Source organism: Euleptes europaea, chromosome 2, assembly GCF_029931775.1.
Source record: "Euleptes europaea isolate rEulEur1 chromosome 2, rEulEur1.hap1, whole genome shotgun sequence".
Classification (NCBI taxonomy): Eukaryota; Metazoa; Chordata; class Lepidosauria; order Squamata; family Sphaerodactylidae; genus Euleptes; species Euleptes europaea.
The window spans coordinates 120,561,486-120,580,413 of record NC_079313.1 but is presented as its reverse complement, the minus strand read 5'-3'; the positions used below and the strand labels follow the sequence as shown (position 1 = coordinate 120,580,413).

Genomic DNA, 18,928 nt, shown 5'->3' with positions numbered 1-18,928 from the left:
CGAGCCCAACTCCAGAGGAAGTGAGAGAGACCAGACACAAGTTTGTTATCTTGGGGAGAAGGAAGCCCTGGTCAAGATCACTTAATATTTAGTAGTTAATTTTTTCCATACTTCATCTGCTCCATCAGGCTCTCACTCAGGATGGTTGGAGAGCAGGGTGGATTTTATCTTTTTCTATACACTGGTTGGTTTGGGGTTGGATTGTGAGGCTACGGAGTTCAGCAACAGTTATGACCTGTTACAACCATTCTTTGAAGGGAGAGTTGACTTTCGAAAGTGTATACCCTGGAAATGTTGCTGGTCTTTAAAATGCTACTAGTCTTCAATCTTGTTCAGCCAGTCTTTTTGTCTTTCTAGATTGGCCTCTTTGACTTGGAAGTGAATTGCCTCACCAAGATTCTCTTTGGTGCTTTAGTGGTGGTTTCTCTTGTCATGGTTGCTCTTCAACACTTTGCTGGCCGTTGGTATCTTCAGATCCTCAGATTTCTTCTTCTTTTCTCAAACATCATTCCGATCAGGTATGAGATAGTTGGGGTATTTTCTTTTTTCTTTTTAAAGAAGTACCATATCTCAGTTAATACATGCCTACCGTAGTTTTGGGAGGGGAATGGTGAACATGAACAGCTACATTCCACACTCTTATCCTGTGTCCTGTCATGGATGGCAGCTTTGTTCCAAGTTTCATCACATGACAACTGAAATAAATGAACAGAAACCTCAGGAGATGCATTAGTTGCTGGGTTGTCCCATTTCAGATGGTGGGTACCATTTTAAAGGTCTGAATGATTTCCCACACATACACCTAAAATGCTCCTTGTTTGTATGAAACTAGCCTACAATATCTTTCCTGACATAATGCTTCCTTTCCCTAGATTTAGCAGCCATTGGTTATTTATCTACCATTTCACACTTAAGCTTAAATCAACTTTTTAGTCATTCTAAAAATAATATTTAATATATAATTTCATAGTATTTCCCACACAGCTTCATGGCTCTCTTTGAGTGTTGGCGTGAAGAAATACACTTAAGATATTATGACTTGGTTATTTTCTCTGCTTCCCCCCCCTTTATAGTTTACGTGTGAATCTAGACATGGGGAAAATAGTCTACAGCTGGATGATCCGGAGGGATTCCAAAATTCCTGGCACTGTGGTTCGATCCAGTACAATCCCAGAACAATTAGGAAGAATATCCTATTTGCTTACAGATAAAACAGGTATCTGTGCATGTAAAGGAGTTGTGTTCTGTGATTCTGTGAACTTAGGCAGATCATGGGAGGGAGGGCAGGAAGGGATGAGTCAGTGGGCTGTCGTGGCCCTTTCTTGCATGCCCAGGGTAATGCCAATCACTACTTTGGGGTCAGGAAGGAATTTTCCTCCAGGGCAAATTGGCCAGGGATTCCTGGAGGTTTTTTGCCTTTCTCTGGGCCTAGAGCAGGGGCCATTGGAAGAGTGGTGGGGCAAAGTTAGTTGTGAATTTCCTGAGCTGGGACTAGATGACCCTTGAGGTCCCTTCCAGCTCTATGTTTCTATGTTCTGATAAATAAATGAAGTTTGCTCTTAGAGATGAGAGTGTGTCCAAGAAACTTTTCATCAGCCTTGACTCAATGGGAACTTTAAATCTCAGTAATGATTTTTGTGTTAGCAGACATGTAATCTATTGGGGGCCACAAACCACATAACATGTAAAGCAGTATCTCTATGTTTCCCACCTACCCATTTTAAGAGCCATTGTGGTTAGACCATTGGACTAGGATTGAAGAAATCCATGTTCAGATCTCCACACAGCCATGAAGCTCACTAGGTAATCCTGGGCCGGTTGCTTTCTCTCTCATGGTGATCTGATTCAGATTGCAACTGTAGGGCAGGAGGAGGAGGGGCTCTGCTCCCCTCTCTTCTGTGCAATTTTGCTGAGCCGAAAAAACTGCTGGGAATATTATTTGCTCCACTGGGGGGATGCATGGGCAAGCATTCAGTGCGCATGGAGCCCCAACAGGGTAAATAATGCCCCATTCCCAGACCTACTTTGGGCCAGGAAAATGGCACTGGGGAAAGGCAGGAGCTCCTCTTCCCCCTATTCCCTGGTTCCAGTCTGAATTGGACCCCCATGGCGCTTTTAAATGAAGTTCCGACCAAGAAGTCAGAGCTGCAGTATGTCTGTAAGACCCTGACTAGTCATTTAGTCAGCCTTTTCATGTTATTAAGCTATCTCAGTTCATCCCTAGAAATCAAAATAACGATGTTGCTTTATGCCAAGGCGCCGATATGGCAGACATGTTGTGCCCCTTCTCATCACTGTGGATCAAACACCAAGGATAAAAATAGGTGGGCCTGATTTAACTATGCCTGACTTGGAATTTTGCTTGTGTTCTAGGGACCCTAACGCAAAATGAGATGGTTTTCAAACGCCTACACCTTGGAACTGTGGCTTACGGACTAGACTCCATGGATGAAGTTCAGAGCCATATATTTAGTATATACACTCAGGTAAGCAGAGCAATGTTATTGGAATGTTACATGTTGGACTTTATGGTGCAGAACCCAAAGAACTGGGAAGAAAAATGGACCTTCAAGCTTAGGGTGTTCATGTGTGGGTGTTTTCTCCAGCCCAGTATCTTATTCTATGGGATACAGTGTTTGGTTTTTGAAATTGAAAGGGCTTTCCCAGCAACTTGTGATGTTGCATTGGCTGGTCAATAAATACTCTGTTGGATCCAAGCCTATAGGCTGGAGGTTTTGGATAGGAAGCATGTATAATAGGGAGGTGGCAAGCTGTTGCTAATTCAAAGGTTCTTTTTTGGAACCTTCCACAACCCTACGGCCAAGCTACATGTTAGGTTTGTCACATGACCATCGTGGGGACTTACAGAGACAAGTTCCCCCCAGGGAGCCCCTTTCTAAAGCTTGTGTGGCTCATATTTGGATTGGGACTACAGGAGAAGGGGCTCCTCCCTGCCCCATTTTTCTGGACATAAAACAGCCAGGAGGTGATACTCGGCCCTATTGGCAGCTGCTTATGTACTCATGGGCCTGCACAGATAGTTGCCAATAAGCCAACTAGCAGCCCCTGTGGCTGTTTCAGGTAAGGGAAATGGCTTGGGAGGGAGGCAGGAGCCTTGTCTCCCAGGACATCATGGTCCCAATCTGAATCGGAGACTAGGTGTGTGCAATTGGCAAAGCTGAACCTCCCCCCCCCCGCCCCAAAAAGTACATTATCAGCATTATTCAAGCCGCTTTGGCCCCACCAAAATTTAAAAAACGGGGGGGATCTCCTCCCCCCCTCTCCCCCTCACTTACCTGCAGGCTGGCTGGGTCTCGGAGGCAGCAGGTGGTGCAGAGCTGAACGCGTTCAACTCTACACTGCCTGCCACCTCCGGAACCCACGCGGATTTCGTAGGAGGCTGGAATTTTTCGGGTTTGGGTTTAATAGACCCAAAAATATTCAAATATCTGGGAAAAAAACAGTATGGGGATTTGGCTTTTTTCGGATTTTCCTAAAATTTCTGGGTCTATTAAACCTAAACCCGAAAAATACTGAAAAAAATGGTGTACACCCCTATTGGGGACTCTGCTTGCTTGAGAATTGCACAGCTGATGTCTGACTGTAAATCCCAACGGCAGTCACGTGTCAAAAGTAACGTAAAGTTCAGCCTCTAGTGCCACCTTTATGAACAGATGAGTATTTTTCTCTCGTGGTGATCATACAGTCGGACTAGGTCCGTGTTGGCGAACCTATGGCACGGGTGCCACTTCCGGCACGCGTAGCCCTTTCTGCCGGCACGCACTGTTCCTCCAAGCCGCTGGCCTTTCCGGCTCTGCCCCACCCCGGATGGGGGAGGCTGTAGCCCAGGGGTGGGGAACCTCCGACATCATTGGCGGTGGCCCCAGACTCTCCCACAGAAGCTGCCGCCATTGCCGCCGCTGGAGCGTGCGCGGCCAGCCAGGCGGGTGGGAGAGCGGGGAACAGATGCCGAGCACTCACACTCGGCATGGCCGGCGGCTTCTCCGGCGCCCTCTGGGCCTGTGCGGGCGGAGGGGCATGGCTGGTCGGTGGGTGCGAAGGAGGAGCCCTCTGCCCCACCCTGCTCGCCTCTCACAAGCCTGCCGCCGAGCCCCACCGAGTGGCAAATCCAAGGCAAAACCTCCCATGCATAAATGGCCTCTTTCTTTTTCTGTCTCCCTCTGTCCTTTTCTTTCTCTCCCTTGCTCCATTTCTTTCTCCCTTTCTCTCTCTTTTTCTTTCTTTCTCTCCCTCCCTTCCTTCCCTTTCCCCCTCCCTTCCCTTCTTTCCTTCCTTCCTTCCTTCTTTCCCTCCAGCGGCTTCTCCGGCACCCTCTGGGTCTGTGCGGGCGGAGGGGCGTGTAGTCCTATTCCACCTTTGAAGTGCCCACAAGCTATCCTCCAAACACCTTTCCATTTGTCTTGATATGTAGAGAGAAAACACTAAGGAACTAGTTGCCAATCTCCAGGTACTAGCTGGAGATCTGCTATTACAGGTGATCTCCAACCAATAGAGATCAGTTCCCCTGGAAAAAATTGCCACTTTGGCAATTGGACTCTATGGCACTGAAGTCCTTCCCCAAACCCCACCCTCCTCAGGCGCCACCCCAAAAACCTCCCACTCATGGCGAAGAGGAACTTGGCAACCCTAGCCTCTCCCTCTGGGCCCCCTCTGGGGGTGGTATTCAGGTTAAATTGCCGCATTGGCACTCGGCGATAAATAAGTGGGTTTTTGGTTGCAGTTTGGGCACTCGGTCTCTAAAAGGTTCGCCATCACTGGACTAGGTGGTAAAGCATCAGCCAAGCAAGAAGAATAAAGGTGAGTCGATCCCTGTGTTGTTATGTAAGAAAAAAATCCCAAATCTCTCATATACAGTTTTTTTAAAGACTAATGTTGTGATTTTACAATTGTGTGTGGAGGTGGGGGAACAAGCCAATAATTATTCAGTTCAGCCCTAATTTTCAAACTATAGATTTTGGAATAGTCCCCCAAAAGTAAATGAGTTTAGACTAAGGCTAACTTCTGGTTACCTGTGATCAGATGAGTTGGTTAAGTGGATTTAGATGTCCCACCCCACTAACTGCGATCCTAAGTATTGAGGAAAGGGAACTAAGTCTGACTAACTCCCATGCCTGCATTCATGCATTGCAGGTAACCAGAGTTAATGTTTAACTGTAATTCTCAGTGGAGAAGGGATAGTGAGATGTGCATGCAAGTCCAACCACAAACCCAGTTCACGCAAGTTCCCCCTTAACCATGGTTAGCTGTCAGATCTGAATGCTTCCACTGTGAGATTAAGGAATAGCTGGCAATGTACTGCTTAACCTTTTCCCTTTTGGTATTTGTCTTTTCAAATCTATTTCCCCCTGGAGAGGGGAAGACAGCCACGGAGGGAGGCAATTCTGAGTGGAAAAATATACATGGGGAAAATGATTGTGAAGCCCTTCCCTTGCCATTCCTTATCTCAAATCTGTAGCCTCTGAAGTTTGCAAAAACAAGACATTGATGAAAGATATATCAGCTGCATATCATGGATGTTTTCACTCGTAAACATTTATGAGGCTCTGTAGATTCTGAAATGCTACAGTTCCTGGACAGAGCAAGAATGTGTAGCCCAGGCTAGCCTGATCTCGTCAGATCTCAGAAGCTAAGCAGGGTTGAGCCGGGTAAGTATTTGCATGGGAGACCTGCAAGGAATACCAGGGTCGTGATGTGGAGCCAGGCAATGGCAAACCACCTCTGAATGCCTCTAGCCTTGAAAACCCCACCAGGGGTTGCCATAGGTCAGATGTGACTTGATGGCAAAAAAAATTAGTAACGAAAGGCATAAATTCTGAAAATCCCTGCGGCCTGACTTGAGACCTTTGGTCAAATGAGTCAACCATTAAAGAAAGAAAAACCCACTTGTACAGGGACTGAGATTTTGCCCTCCTGTGTCTCTCAAGTAGCAAAAACCAAGCAACAGGGGAGGGAGGCATGGCTCAGTGGTAGAGCATCACCTTGGCATGCAAAAGGTCCCAGGTTCAATCCCTGGCATCTCCAATTAAAAGAATCAGGTCATAGGTGATGTGAAAGACCTCTACCTGAGACCCTGGAGAGCCACAGCCAGTACTGAATCTGATGAACCTCTGGCCTGATTCAGTGTAAGACAGCTTCATATGTACAGTAGAGGAGGAATGGCTTTAGCTGCCTGAATTTTAATAAATTGGCTTTTGCATAATCATAGCTTCCCACAGGTTCTCCATTTACTTTTTCAAGGAAGCTGGCACGCACAATTGCCATTTACTAGGAGGAGAAATCTGAGTTAACAAGAGCTCTTTATGGCTGGACATACAAGAAATAAACTCCATAGTTTATTTAATTCCAACTCCATAGTTTTGAGATTGCAATATCTTCTTTCTATACCCTTTTCTAATATTAGAACCACCCATAGTGAGAGCCTACAAAAAGGGTGCGCTGCCTTCCATGCTCCCAATATGTGCAGTTGCCATTTAGCATGCAGAGGGCAATGTACAGATTTTCTTTGTGTGTATAGCTTCGTTATGTGCCATACAAATGGGTAGCATGTGCTGAAACTGTAGGTGCATCAAAAATTCACAGATCACCCTCTTCACACAACCAGCAACTGTGCATATCAGGACAATTATGGATAGCATGTGTTCCCCTTTGTAGGCTTCTGGCACAAATCGGGTTGCCAGGTCCCTCTTTGCCACCAATGGGAGGGGTTTTGCCACCAATGGGGCGGAGCCTGAGGAGGGGAGGGACTTAAATTCCATAGAGTCCAGTGGCCAAAGCGGGCATTTTCTCCAGGGGAACTGATCTCTATCAGCTGGAGATCAGTTGTAATAGCAGGAGATCTCCAGCTAGTACCTGAGGCTGACAACCCTAGGCACACATGATTGTAATGTCTGAAAAGGGCTCACGCTTCAGAGTAATGTGGGATGGAGAGCATATGGGGAAGTGGATGTAATTTATTTATTTTTACCTTTGGAGGAAATTATGACCTACACCTTCATGGAATTGTGGCATGTAGTTCCCATACCTTGTTCACTGTCAGTTCTTCTTCAGCAGTGAATGAGGCTACCTTAGGTTTTGAGACAGACCTTGATTAAAGTTTAACAGATACCGTTTGCATTTACATACGGAAAAGTAGCACTGAACAGTGGTCAAGGGGAGCTTCCTGGGGAGTATAAGTTTAAATATAATTAAAAGGTTAGATTCTTTGGTAATTGGAAGCATTTGCTAGCCATGATTCGTTTAAACTGTAGTTCTGATTCATTGCTCTAATTATTGTTACCATGCTATGCCCTTTGACCTGGAAGTGAAACTTTTGTCCTCTTGACACAAGAGGTTAACAGAGCAGGAAATGGGATGACTTGTGACTGGTATAATTTAGTAATTGTAAAATTACCTGAAGGGTCTGGTGTGGACTCTAAAAATAGTATTAAAAATTAAATGATCTGCTGTCTGCCTCCGTCATCTGTTTTCAGTGATCAAATTTATGAATGCATAAGTTTGTTCTTTCGTTATTTTTTTTTCCTTTTTTTTTTTTGCTTGGTTAAGAAATTTCCTCAAAAGACATAGTTTAGCACTTTTATAAAGTTTTGTTTTATCTGCACAATTTTTTTAATAACTTTGAAAAATTCTTTGTTCAAAAGTCTTGATGCCCTGTTACTTTCTTACTCAGTCTAAGTATACATTTCATACCATGCAAAAGACCAACAAATATTTTTTTTTTTTTGCTCTAAGAAGGCCTGTGTCATCCAAAGGACCAGATTTGAATATAGATTCAAATTTAATTGGAATCTGGATTACAAATCTCTGTTCAGTTTTGAACAGTTTTGAACAGACTGTGTTGCTGGGATCTGATCACTGGGTTGGTTCTGGTGCGAGGGATTTCCATCAGTAGAATGGGACTTTCTCGTGTCCCTCTATTTTGTTGCAACTGAAAGAGCTCTCTGAAATGCTGTTTCTGGGGAAGAGGGACTCCCCCCGTTCCTGGATCAGCATAAAGGGTGTATCTGTACTTCTGTGGCAAAAGGAAGGATCCAGAAAAAATCCCTCCCTGTGCTTCTGTCAGTGGAAATCAACTGCTGGTTCCAACCCACTGTCTCTTTTGCATCAGTTCTCCATCTCCAAATGGGAATAAAAACTCTTGTAAGGAGAAGTCTGTTCCTGAATTTCACAGCTGCTGGAGCTGGATTCAGAATCTGGTGTGTCTTTTGCAGCTTTCTGTCAGTCAGGACAAACTTGTGGCTGCATTTCTCCCAACCCAAAGAGTTAAATTCGGTAGCCAAATTGATATGAAAACTTGTGTCTCTTTTTTTGTTTAAAAATGGCACACAAATGCTGTGAAATGGTATATAAAGAGAGTTTCCAGGTCCCTCTGTGCATCCAGTGGGAACTTTAGGGAGGAGGGTTCGGGGGCAGCGATCTGCACACCCTGTACTATTCCAGGGAGGAAAAATACAATTTCAGGTGAAAAGTACATACACAATCCCAAATAGGAAGTCCCAAATGAGGTACCACTGCAGGGAAGAAAAATACAATTCCAGGCGAAAAACAGTCCTCTAGAGGCAATCTTGCCGTTTCGTAATCATACTTCATAAGTTTCGCCTGAAATTGTATTTTTCCTCCTTGGAATAGTACCTTATTTTGGACTTTCTATTTGGGAATGTGTATGTATTTTTGATACCTGTACACGATATTGACATCTTTGTCATTGATATTATTTATATATAGAAAAGCAAGCTCATTTAATTATACCTACCTTGTACTTAGGAGCCCTGTGGCGCAGAGTGGTAAGCTGCAGTACAGCAGTCAAAAGCTCTGCTCACGACCTGAGTTCAATCCCAAAGGAAGTCAGTTTCAGGTCGCCGGCTCAAGGTTGACTCAGCCTTCCATCCTTCCGAGGTTGGTCAAATGAGTACCCAGCTTGCTGGGGGTAAAGGGAATATGACTGGGGAAGGCAAACCATCCAGTAAACAAAGTCTGCCTAGAAAATGTCGGGATGTGACGTCACCCCATGGGTCAAGAATGACCCGGTGCTTGCACAGGGGACCTTTACCTTTTAACCTTGTGCTTACCTTTACAGTTGTGGCTGGTCTATGTATTTTGTACTATTGATAATGTAACACATTACATAGAGGCGCTGTTTTCCTTTGACATACCCTGTGCAGTGACATCAACTCTGGCTTGATGAGGAAGCCATTCATCATGACAGGGTGGTGCTCTAGCACTAGCCCCCAAACACTATGGTTTCCATCGAGTTTTTGGGGAGAGTGCTAGAGCATTGTCCCCACCCCACGTGATGCCGGCGCTTCTTCATCAAGCCAAAAGTGATGTCATCACACAGGGGACGCAGATTGCGCCCCCCCTTCTGCCAACCTGTTTCTGCCCACTGACTAGCTGAGTGTTCACATGCAGCGGGGCGAATTGGTGGCAGATTGCCCGCCTTTAGCAGACAGCTGGGAACCCTATATATAAATCCACTTCTCCTTGCTCCTGAAAACAGATCCCATTACAGCCTAGGCCTTTTCTCTGGATGCCTTGCTGCTGTGGAACAGCCTCCTAGAATGGGTGAGGCACGCATCTACCTGTGGGACCTTCCGACAAGGATCTTCCTCCCAGTTAACACACTTGGGGCTTTGTCCTTTTTCTTAGCAGTCCCAGGAGCCACCTGCTTCGAAAGGCCCCGCCTTGGCTACCAAAGTCCGGAAAACCCTGAGCAGTCGGGTCCACGAGGCGGTGAAAGCAATAGCCCTCTGCCACAACGTGACTCCTGTCTATGAATCGAATGGTGTGACGGATCAAGCTGAAGCAGAGAGGCACTACGAAGACTCATGCCGGGTGTACCAAGCTTCTAGTCCTGATGAGGTAAAAAGCCTAAGTTAACATGGCTGGACTTCCTGATTTGGATTGTGTGTTTGTTTTTCTGCTACAGGGGGACAAAACTCTGGATATGCTGAAAAAAATCAGTGTGCACAGCTATTAGATTCCAGCTAGCATCAAATGTTGGGGGATTTGTTAGGGCTTCCAACCTCCAGATGGGGCCTGGGGAATTCCTGAAATCGCAAGTGATCTTCAGTCTACTGAGATCAGTTCCTTGGAGAAAAGGATGCTTTGGAGGAGGATAGATTCTGTGTAGGGATGCCAGCCTCCAGGTGGGGCCTAGGGATCTCCCAGAATTACAGCTCATCTCCAGACTACTGAGCAATCATCCCTTCCCTCCCCAGTGTCCTGGGGGACCTGGCAACCCTAATTATATGGCATTATACACCACTGAGAGAGCCAGTGTGGTGTAGTGGTTAACGTGTCGGACTAGGACCTGGGAAACTCAGGTTCAAATCCCCACTTGAGCCAAGGAAGCTTTTCTGGGTGACCTTGAGCCAGTCACACACTCTCAGCCCTGACCCTGGTTAGTGTTAAGATGGGAGACCTCCAAAGAATACCTGGGTCATGACGCGGAGGTAGACAATGGCAAACCACCTCTGAAGGTCTCTTGCCTTGAAAACCCTATGGGGTTGCTATAAGTCAACTGTGAGACCCTGCTCCTTCTGAAACCCTGCCCTCCCTAGGCTCCACCCCCAAACCTCCTGGTATTTTCCAACCTAGAGATGGCAATCTTAAGATTTGTTGATAGCCAACATAATAGAAGTGTCATTTATAGAAAGGATACATCTAGACTTCAGGACTGTGCCATCTGTAAGGGTCAGGGCGCATATATTTTTTTTAAAAAAGAATGTGCTAAAATCTCATTCCCAGTCAAATGCTGAACCCAGAAACCTGATTGAGGGTGGGATGGGCAATCACAGAGTACATCAGGCTTTAACTGTGTGCCTGCGATTTTTGTGTGTGCTTTTTTCTGTATCTGCTGCAGATGACTCTTAAATTAGAGCGGAAAGCCGGTTGAAACCTTCATTTAAGAAAGATGGTGCTAAGCAGCCATTCCCTGTGGGCAGTTCTTTCAAAGTCTCTTTAATCGGCATCCAGATTCTACCTTTGAAATTCTATAGCAATAAAATACTATTAAAGCAGGAAGGTCAGCCCGTGACAAAATTGGAACAAAACCTTGTGGTTGGGATGTTTTGTGGCGGTCCCTCCCCCCCGACTTTTGAGCAGCGAAGGTAATTTCTACCAGTTGGTACAGGATTCATTTCCTGAAACACAAAGCAGGATTTCCTAAATTTGTTTCCTGTGCACATTCCTGGGCAGGGACTGCTGAAAAGCATCTCTATTGAGAGATCAGTTTCAGCCTTAAGGGGGCTCCGTGGTTCTGTCAGTCCGAGGCCATACAGTAACCAAGAAGGGAATGTAATAGGTGGGATCTGATCAGAGATAACTGCCTGAGAGGATTGTTGGCAGCCTGGCCTTTAACCCTGACAACACTTCAGCGCTTTGCCGGATGCGAAAGAATGTCCTGGTCAACGGCTTACCCGGCTTCTTTGCGCCCATGTGACCGGCTTGCATCTTTGGAGCTGTGGCTAACCATAAACAGGGATCTGCTTGGCTCTCTCCAGTGCCAGAGTGTTACCAATCAAGAGCCATTTTGACAACATTTGATGTGATTTAATGACCTGAGCAGATAAATAAGGGAGCTGGCTAAAACAGCGGGTGACACTTCTGCCCCTGTAGTTTGGGGCACCGTTCTGTCCTTCCTGCCTTCCCTGAGGGAAATTTCTCCGGGTAACAAGAAGAAGAAAGGAGCCCCTTGGCGCAGAGTGTTAAGCTGCAGTACTGCAGTCAAAAGCTCAGCTCATGACCTGAGTTCGATCCCGACGGAAGTCGGTTTCAGGTAGCCGGCTCAAGGTTGACTCAGCCTTCCATCCTTCCGAGGTCGGTGAAATGAGTACTCAGCTTGTGGGGGGTAAAGGGAAGATGACTGGGGAAGGCACTGGCAAACCACCCCGCAAACAAAGTCTGCCTAGAAAACGTCATGATGTGACGTCACCCCATGGGTCAGGAATGACTCGGTGCTTGCGCAGGGGACCTTTACCTTTGAACAACAAGAAGAAGAAGAGTTGGTTTTTATACGCCAACGTTCTCTACCACTTAAGGAAGGAGCAAACTGGCTTACAATCACCTTCCCTTCCCCCCCCTCACAACAGACACCCTGTGAGGTAGGTGAGGCTGGGAGAGTGTGACTAGCCCAAGGTTACCCAGATGGCTTCATGTGTAGGAGTGAGGAAACCAACCCAGTTAGCCAGGTTAGTGTCCACCACTCATGTGTAGGAGAGGGGAATCAAACTCAGTTCTCCAGATTAGTCCACCGCTCCAAACCACCACTCTTCACTACTACACCACGCTTTCTCTTGGGAGAAACTGGGGAGTCGTAGTGTTTTCCTGATAGTTTGTTTACCAAACCTCTCTCTGAACATCTTTTGGAATTACAACTGATCGCCAGACAGCAGATCAGTTCTCCTGGAGAAAATGGCTGCTTTGGAGGGTGGTCTTTATGGTATTATATCCCACTGAGTCCTTCCCCTCCCTAAATCCCCAAGCTGCACCCCCAAATGTCCAGGAATCTCCCAACCCGGAGTTGGCAACTGTACGTTCACTTTTTTAATCTTACTGTTCTTCCAAGGAGCTCAGGGTATCAGATGTGGATCTCTCCTGCTCCTCTGCTAACATCTGTGCTGAAACATACCGGCTGAATGGCTAGACAGCAAGCATCTGTATATGCGCTACAGATCCTAAAGTGGTATCTGTCTCTGCATCTTCTTCAGCAGCTTTCGAAAATTAATGTTTTTCTCTAGACAAATGCAAACTGCCTTTCTTCTCCCTGCCCATCAGATCAAAAAATCTCCAAACCCAACCTAGGCAGATGGGTGTAATATCATATCCCTGGCTAGCATAACAATGAATAAAGTCTGTTTTATGGCACTGTGAATATTATGTCGGGGTGCAACTAGCAGACGCATTGCAGATGAGTGGCTTGATCTCCCATCTCTTTAAACTTCTATAAATATTGATGCATTTTTATCCCACCCTTTCTTCAAGCAGCCAAAGGTGGCATCCGTGGCTTTCCCCCTCCTTTGTCCTCAAAATGACAACCCTGTGTGAAAGACTGATCTAAAGGTCACCCAATGAGTTTCATGAGAGAGTGAGGATTTGAACCTGAGTCCTGGCCAGCACACTAACCACACGGGCTCTCATGGCTTTGCATGGGTCGACTGGATAGAGACCACAGTGCTAGGCGATGGGCCCAAGGTCACCCAGCAAATTTACATGGTGGAGTGGGGATTCGAACCTGGGTCTCCCAGATCCTAGCCTGACATTCTAACCGCAAGGCCATGCTGGCTTCCAAGACTTTGCTGTTCCTACACAGGCTGGGCCCTGACCAGCATGGTGTCATGGTTAGAGAGCCAGTGTGGTGTAGTGGTTAAGAGCTGTGGTTTGGAGCAGTGAACTCTGATCTGGAGAACCGGGTTTGATTCCCCACTCCTCCACATGAGCGGCGGAGGCTAATCTGGTGAACTGGATTTGTTTCCCCACTCCTACCCATGAAGCCAGCTGGGTGACCTTCGGCCAGTCACCGCTGTCTCAGCCTCACCTACCTCACAGGGTGTCTGTTGTGGGGAGGGGGAGGGGAGGCGATTGTAAGCCGGTTTGAGTCTCCCTTAAGTGGTAGAGAAAGTCAGCATATAAAAACCAACTCTTCTTCTTCTACCTGGATGGCCTGCTCAGACTAGGCTAGCCCAATCTTGTCAGCTCTCAAAAGGTAAGCAGGGTTGGCCCTGGTTAGTATTTAGATGGGAGACCACCAAGATGTCCAGAGTCATTACACAGAGGCAGGCAATGGCAAACCACCTCTGAACACTTCTTGCCTTGAAAACCCTATGGGATCACTGCAACTGGATGACATTTTCCACCACCACATAGAGCCTGGGGGATGATAAGGAACCTACAAATAGCATTCCCACGCAATGATCGTACTGTTTCCACACCTTTTAAATGCAACTGTTTGGTAGCAAATCGTTGCTGTATCATTTCCGTCATCACTCTGTCCATTCCAGCTATTTTACTTCCTCTGTGAGACCAGGGGTGAACAATGTAACCTGGTTCAAGCTGTGCATTTTTGACGGGAAGCTGCTAACGCCCCTCAGAACCCAAGATAATTAATTATTGTCAGCCGACGGGAGACATCGCTAAGGGGCCTTGCTTATATGTCCTGTTTTGCTGTCCTTCTGATGATGATTGAAGTTAATAGTTCACACTCGATTTGGATTCCTGGGGCTGTTTCGATGGTAATGTTTTCTGTAGCTCATGATGCATAAGGTAGAAAAGATCAGTCATTTGCTGTGGCCCAGAGACTGTTCGGAGACTCTCTACAATACCCTGTTTATCAGCTTCAGTGTTAATGCCCGAATGTGTTATGTTCTCTCACACATTCATGTGGCGATCCACAGACCTTCTTTTGGAAAGCCTGTCTTTTTTGGATTAAAACCAATGGGTTGCTGGCCTGTACTATGGCTTACAAGAATGTGCTCGGGCTTACAAGTTCCGCCGCAGGAACCTTGTTCCACTGATTTCACTTTTGGAGGCTGGTCACGGTTATGTGCAGAAAACTCTCTGAAATGGATCCAGCTGGATGGTTCCATGGGTGAAAGATGGAGTGGGACTTTCTCAATTCTCCCATCCTGGTGGCAGCTTGAAATGCCACATTCGGGGGGGGGGGGGTGTGTGCAGCAAGAGGGAAGAGGCAAGAAGATCATGCTCAATAGTTAGAAACCCGCAGGATCCAAGCCTCTGGCTGCAGACAGTTGTCACGTTAATCCAACATGAAGTCGACCATGTGGATGAACCTGTCTTGTTTCCAGGCCGGCTCGGATGCCTCGTTTCCTCTCCCTTCTCAGTGCAACATAAGGAATCCCAGTTTTAAAAGCCAACTGTGGCTGTGTGTGTGTTAAGTGCCATCAAGTTGCTTCCGACTCATGGTGACCCTATGAATCAATGTCCTTCAAAATGTGCTATCTTTGACAGCCTTGCTCAGATCTTGCAAATTGAGGGCTGTGACTTCCTTTATTGAGTCAATCCATCTCTTGCTGGGTCTTCCTCTTTTCCTGCTGCCCTCAACTTTTCCTAGCATGACTGTCTTTTCTAGTAACTTTTGTCTTCTTATAATGTGACCAAAATACGATAGCCTCAGTTTAGTCGTTTTAGCTTCTAAGGTCAGTTCAGGCCTGTAGTTACCTGCAATATAAATGCCAGCACCAGTGTTCACCAGAATTGGTTTTCTCTCAGCAAAGAAGGATTCTAGAACACAGTTGATTCCAAGTTCAGAATCCAAATTTGTGGGCAGGAAGGAAAGTAGTTTGGGTTAACCTTGAAGTCTCCGTTTGTGCAGTGCAGATAAGTGGAGCTAGGCTTAAATGAGGATTACTTCATTGTGCGTGACGGGAGGAGGCTGAGGTGAGGACATGTGCAAGCCTAGCTACAAACTGGTTTCATGCTTAGTATTGGTTTAATGTGTGCTTTAGGTGACATCTGTATTGCTTAGGGTTGCCAACCTCCAGGTGGGGACGGAGGTCCCCCTGAATTTCAACTGATTGCCAGACTACAGATATCAGTTCCCCCGGAGGAAAAAATGGCAGCTTTGGAGAGTAGACTCCATGACATTAGACCCTGCTGAGGTCTCTAGGCTTCACCCCCAAATCTCCAGGAATTCCCCAGCCTGGAGTTTGCAACTCTAGAAATGCAACCTCTTGGGGGGGGGGGTATTCAGAAGGCATGTTTGTTAGAGGCACAATGGGGCTACATGGAGCCCACCCCCAACTTGCATGTACATACGTGCACATGTGCTGTCCTACTGAGTACTATGTTATCTTTCCCCAGCATATGCCCTTAACATGAGTCATGCTGATTAGTTACAATGTCCCATACTCTCTTGCAATATCTAAGGAAGCACTGGAGCGTATTCTGTTTCGAAAGGGACACCCCAATAGCTTTGGGTTATACAAAGAAAAATATTTTCATTCCCTGAGTCATTTTGCACTGTGACTTCAATGCTTGGAGGTACTAGCAGTAACAAAATTTCAGATTTAATGCCAGAGTGCCAGGAATGAAATGCTGGCAATGAAGGGGTAAACTCTGATTATTGTATTTGATTGTAGTGGCCATAGTGGATGAAATCTGGTGGGTAAAAAAAGTGTTCCATTAAGAACTGAGCAACTTTGTTCTCTGCCTCGCCCTCTTCCCTTTCCTCCCCTCCCTCCTGTTTCATTTGCATGACCTCTGAACTGCGGAGCTCAGCAGTCTATCTGACCTGTGACCTTTCCTCTGTTTAGGTGGCCCTGGTACAGTGGACGGAGAGTGTCGGCTTGACCCTGGTCGGCAGAGATCAGTCTTCTGTGCAACTGAGGACGCCTGGTGGCCACATCTTAAATTACACCATCCTGCAGATCTTTCCATTCACTTACGAAAGTAAACGTATGGGGATCATTGTTCGGGTGAGTCATGTTCAACTTCACGATAGCAGTCTTAAAACGCATCTATGACTAGCTCACTTTTGGTTTAGGACAAGTTTTGATCAAGTTATTTTAGCTGATAAAACTATGGAACTAGAGTCCTACAACATGATCAAATTAGCACTGGAAAGGTTGTTCAGTCACTCACGAACACATGAAGCTGCCTTATACTGAACCAGATCCTCAGTCCATCAAAGTCAGTATTGCCTACTCAGACCAGCAGCGGCTCTCCAGGGTCTCAGGGAGAGGTCTTTCACATCGCCTACTTGCCTGGTTTGTTTAACTGGAGATGCCGGGGATTGAACCTGGGACCTTCTGCATGCCGAGCAGATGCTCTGCCACTGAACCACAGTGGTCATACACTATGAATTGCAACCCCAGAGAGAGGTTCTCTTTAGTAGTTGTGTACAAAAAGGTAGGGGAATATTGTGGCATTTGTGGATTGTGGAGTTTGTAACCAGTCAATGAAACACAATGACTTTGGGTATATTTTTGTAACATTCAGATACAATGAAAGGAATGAACTGTCGGGTGTTGCATCTTTATATGTAAATAAGGACTGCCCATGTATGCAGTGCCATGACCTGGATAGCCCTAGGCTAGGCTGATCTCATCAGATCTCAGAAGCTAAACAGGGTTGGCCCTGGTTAATATTTGGATGTGCAACCTCCAAGGAATACCAGGGTCGTAACGTGGAGGCAGGCAATGGCAAACCATTTCCTAATGTCTCTTGCATAGAAAATCTTACAGGGTCACCATAAGTGAGCTGTATGTATGCCGTATCAGGTAACTTTGGACTTGGGTGAATGGAACAATCTGAGTTTAGATGAGGAGGTGCCGTGAATTTTTTTTTTTTTAACTAGCAATTGCACACAAGTTGCTTTGTGCGATGGTCACATTTGGTAGAACTCTAGTTTAATTTTTGTTTTATAATAAGAAATCTCAGCCATTTGTATTATAAAGAAAATGCCTAGATTCAAGTCCAGTAGCACCTTAGAGACCAACAAGATTTTGGGAGTATAAGCTTTTGAGAGTTAGAATGCCTTTCGTCAGATAGCCAAAGGGAGCTTTGACTCTTGAAAGCTTATTCCCCAAAACTCTACTTGATGTCTAACAGTGCATTTCTAAGCCCGTTGAAATGAATGGGCTTAGATTGGAGTAACTCTCTTTAGGAATGCACTGTAAGGCTCTATCGGACTTGAATCTAGTAGTTCTACTGCAGACCAACACGGCTACTCTCTGAAACCAGCTTCATGAAAGAAAGCACCATTTATTGGAGACCTGCTGCCAAAGATCTGCTCAGTCAATTCAAATAGTTGTGAAATTATCTCTTCACATTAACAGTCGCATTGACTACTGGCTGCTATGGCATACAGTACTTCTTCATGACAGTGCCACACAGCTACCCCGCTCCCTTTAGAGAGGGGCCGTGGCTCAGTGGTAGAGCATCTGTTTGGCATGCAGAAGGTTCCAGGTTCAGTCCCCAGCAACTCCAGTTAAAGGAACTAGGCAAGTAGGTGATGTGAAAGACCTCTGCCTGAGACCCTGGAGAGCCTCTGCCGGTTTGAGTAGACAATACTGACTTTGATGGACCAAGGGTCTGATTCAGTATAAGGCAGCGTCATGTGTACATGGTGTTCTGCACAGTGGCCCTCAGCTTTTTCAGACCCAACCCACTGAGCTGCTATCAGGTGACAGGAAATCATGTGATATCAGCATCTTCTGACAGGAAGAAGGGGATCCAGGTGATAGGGTGAGGCCCATGGGCAGCAAAGAGCTGGGAACATGAAACACAAGTCAAGCACCCAGAGATGTAGATGGAGTTCGAAACAAACAAAGGGGTCAGAGCCCTGGAAGGATTGCTCGTTGCAGCAGCTGCCCAGGTGGGAGATGACCTTCCACCTGCAACAGACAATGCTGCTCTCTCTCCCTCTCCCCCCATCAGGTGGGTCTTAGCATCCCTGGCCCTCAGTGGTAGGGCATATGCTTTGCATGCTGCAGGTTTCAGGCTCCTCTCTTCTTGGTTGAACAATTCAATCAACAGCTTTTAGATAACTGGGTGAATCTGAGATCCTGGTGAACCTCTGGCGTACAGGGTCTGCAGAACTCAACTGCGTGAGTCAATGGTCTCACTCTGGACCAGATATCTGGACCAGATATTAGGGGAGGGGACGTGGCTCAGTGGTGGACCATCTGCTTGGCATGCAGAAGGTCGCAGGTTCAATCCCTGGCATCTCCAGTGAAAGGGACTAGACAAGTAGGTGATGTGAAAGACCCCTGCCTGGAGACCCTGGAGAGCCCCTGCCAGTCTGAGTAGACAATACTGACTTTGATGGACCAAGGGTCTGATTCAATATAAGGCAGCTTCATGTGTTCATCTGCTTAGATGAATTCCTTTTTCAGGTTCTCTGGCTGCCTCTAGACTTTGCTAACCTTCAGGGGGAAAAGTGCAAGACTTTTGT

At 46.3% G+C, this 18,928-nt stretch overlaps 1 protein-coding gene across 1 annotated transcript in view; it reads left to right on the top strand.

Moving 5' to 3' along the window:
• ATP9A (ATPase phospholipid transporting 9A (putative)) overlaps window positions 1-18,928 on the top strand; it is a 107,464-nt gene that overhangs the window by 58,193 nt on the left and 30,343 nt on the right. The window contains exons 11-15 of the mRNA XM_056844411.1: window positions 358-518; window positions 1,074-1,216; window positions 2,374-2,486; window positions 9,664-9,876; window positions 16,287-16,448. Of these exons, the coding sequence (XP_056700389.1) occupies window positions 358-518; window positions 1,074-1,216; window positions 2,374-2,486; window positions 9,664-9,876; window positions 16,287-16,448 (792 nt within the window). The remainder of the gene's footprint in view (window positions 1-357; window positions 519-1,073; window positions 1,217-2,373; window positions 2,487-9,663; window positions 9,877-16,286; window positions 16,449-18,928) is intronic.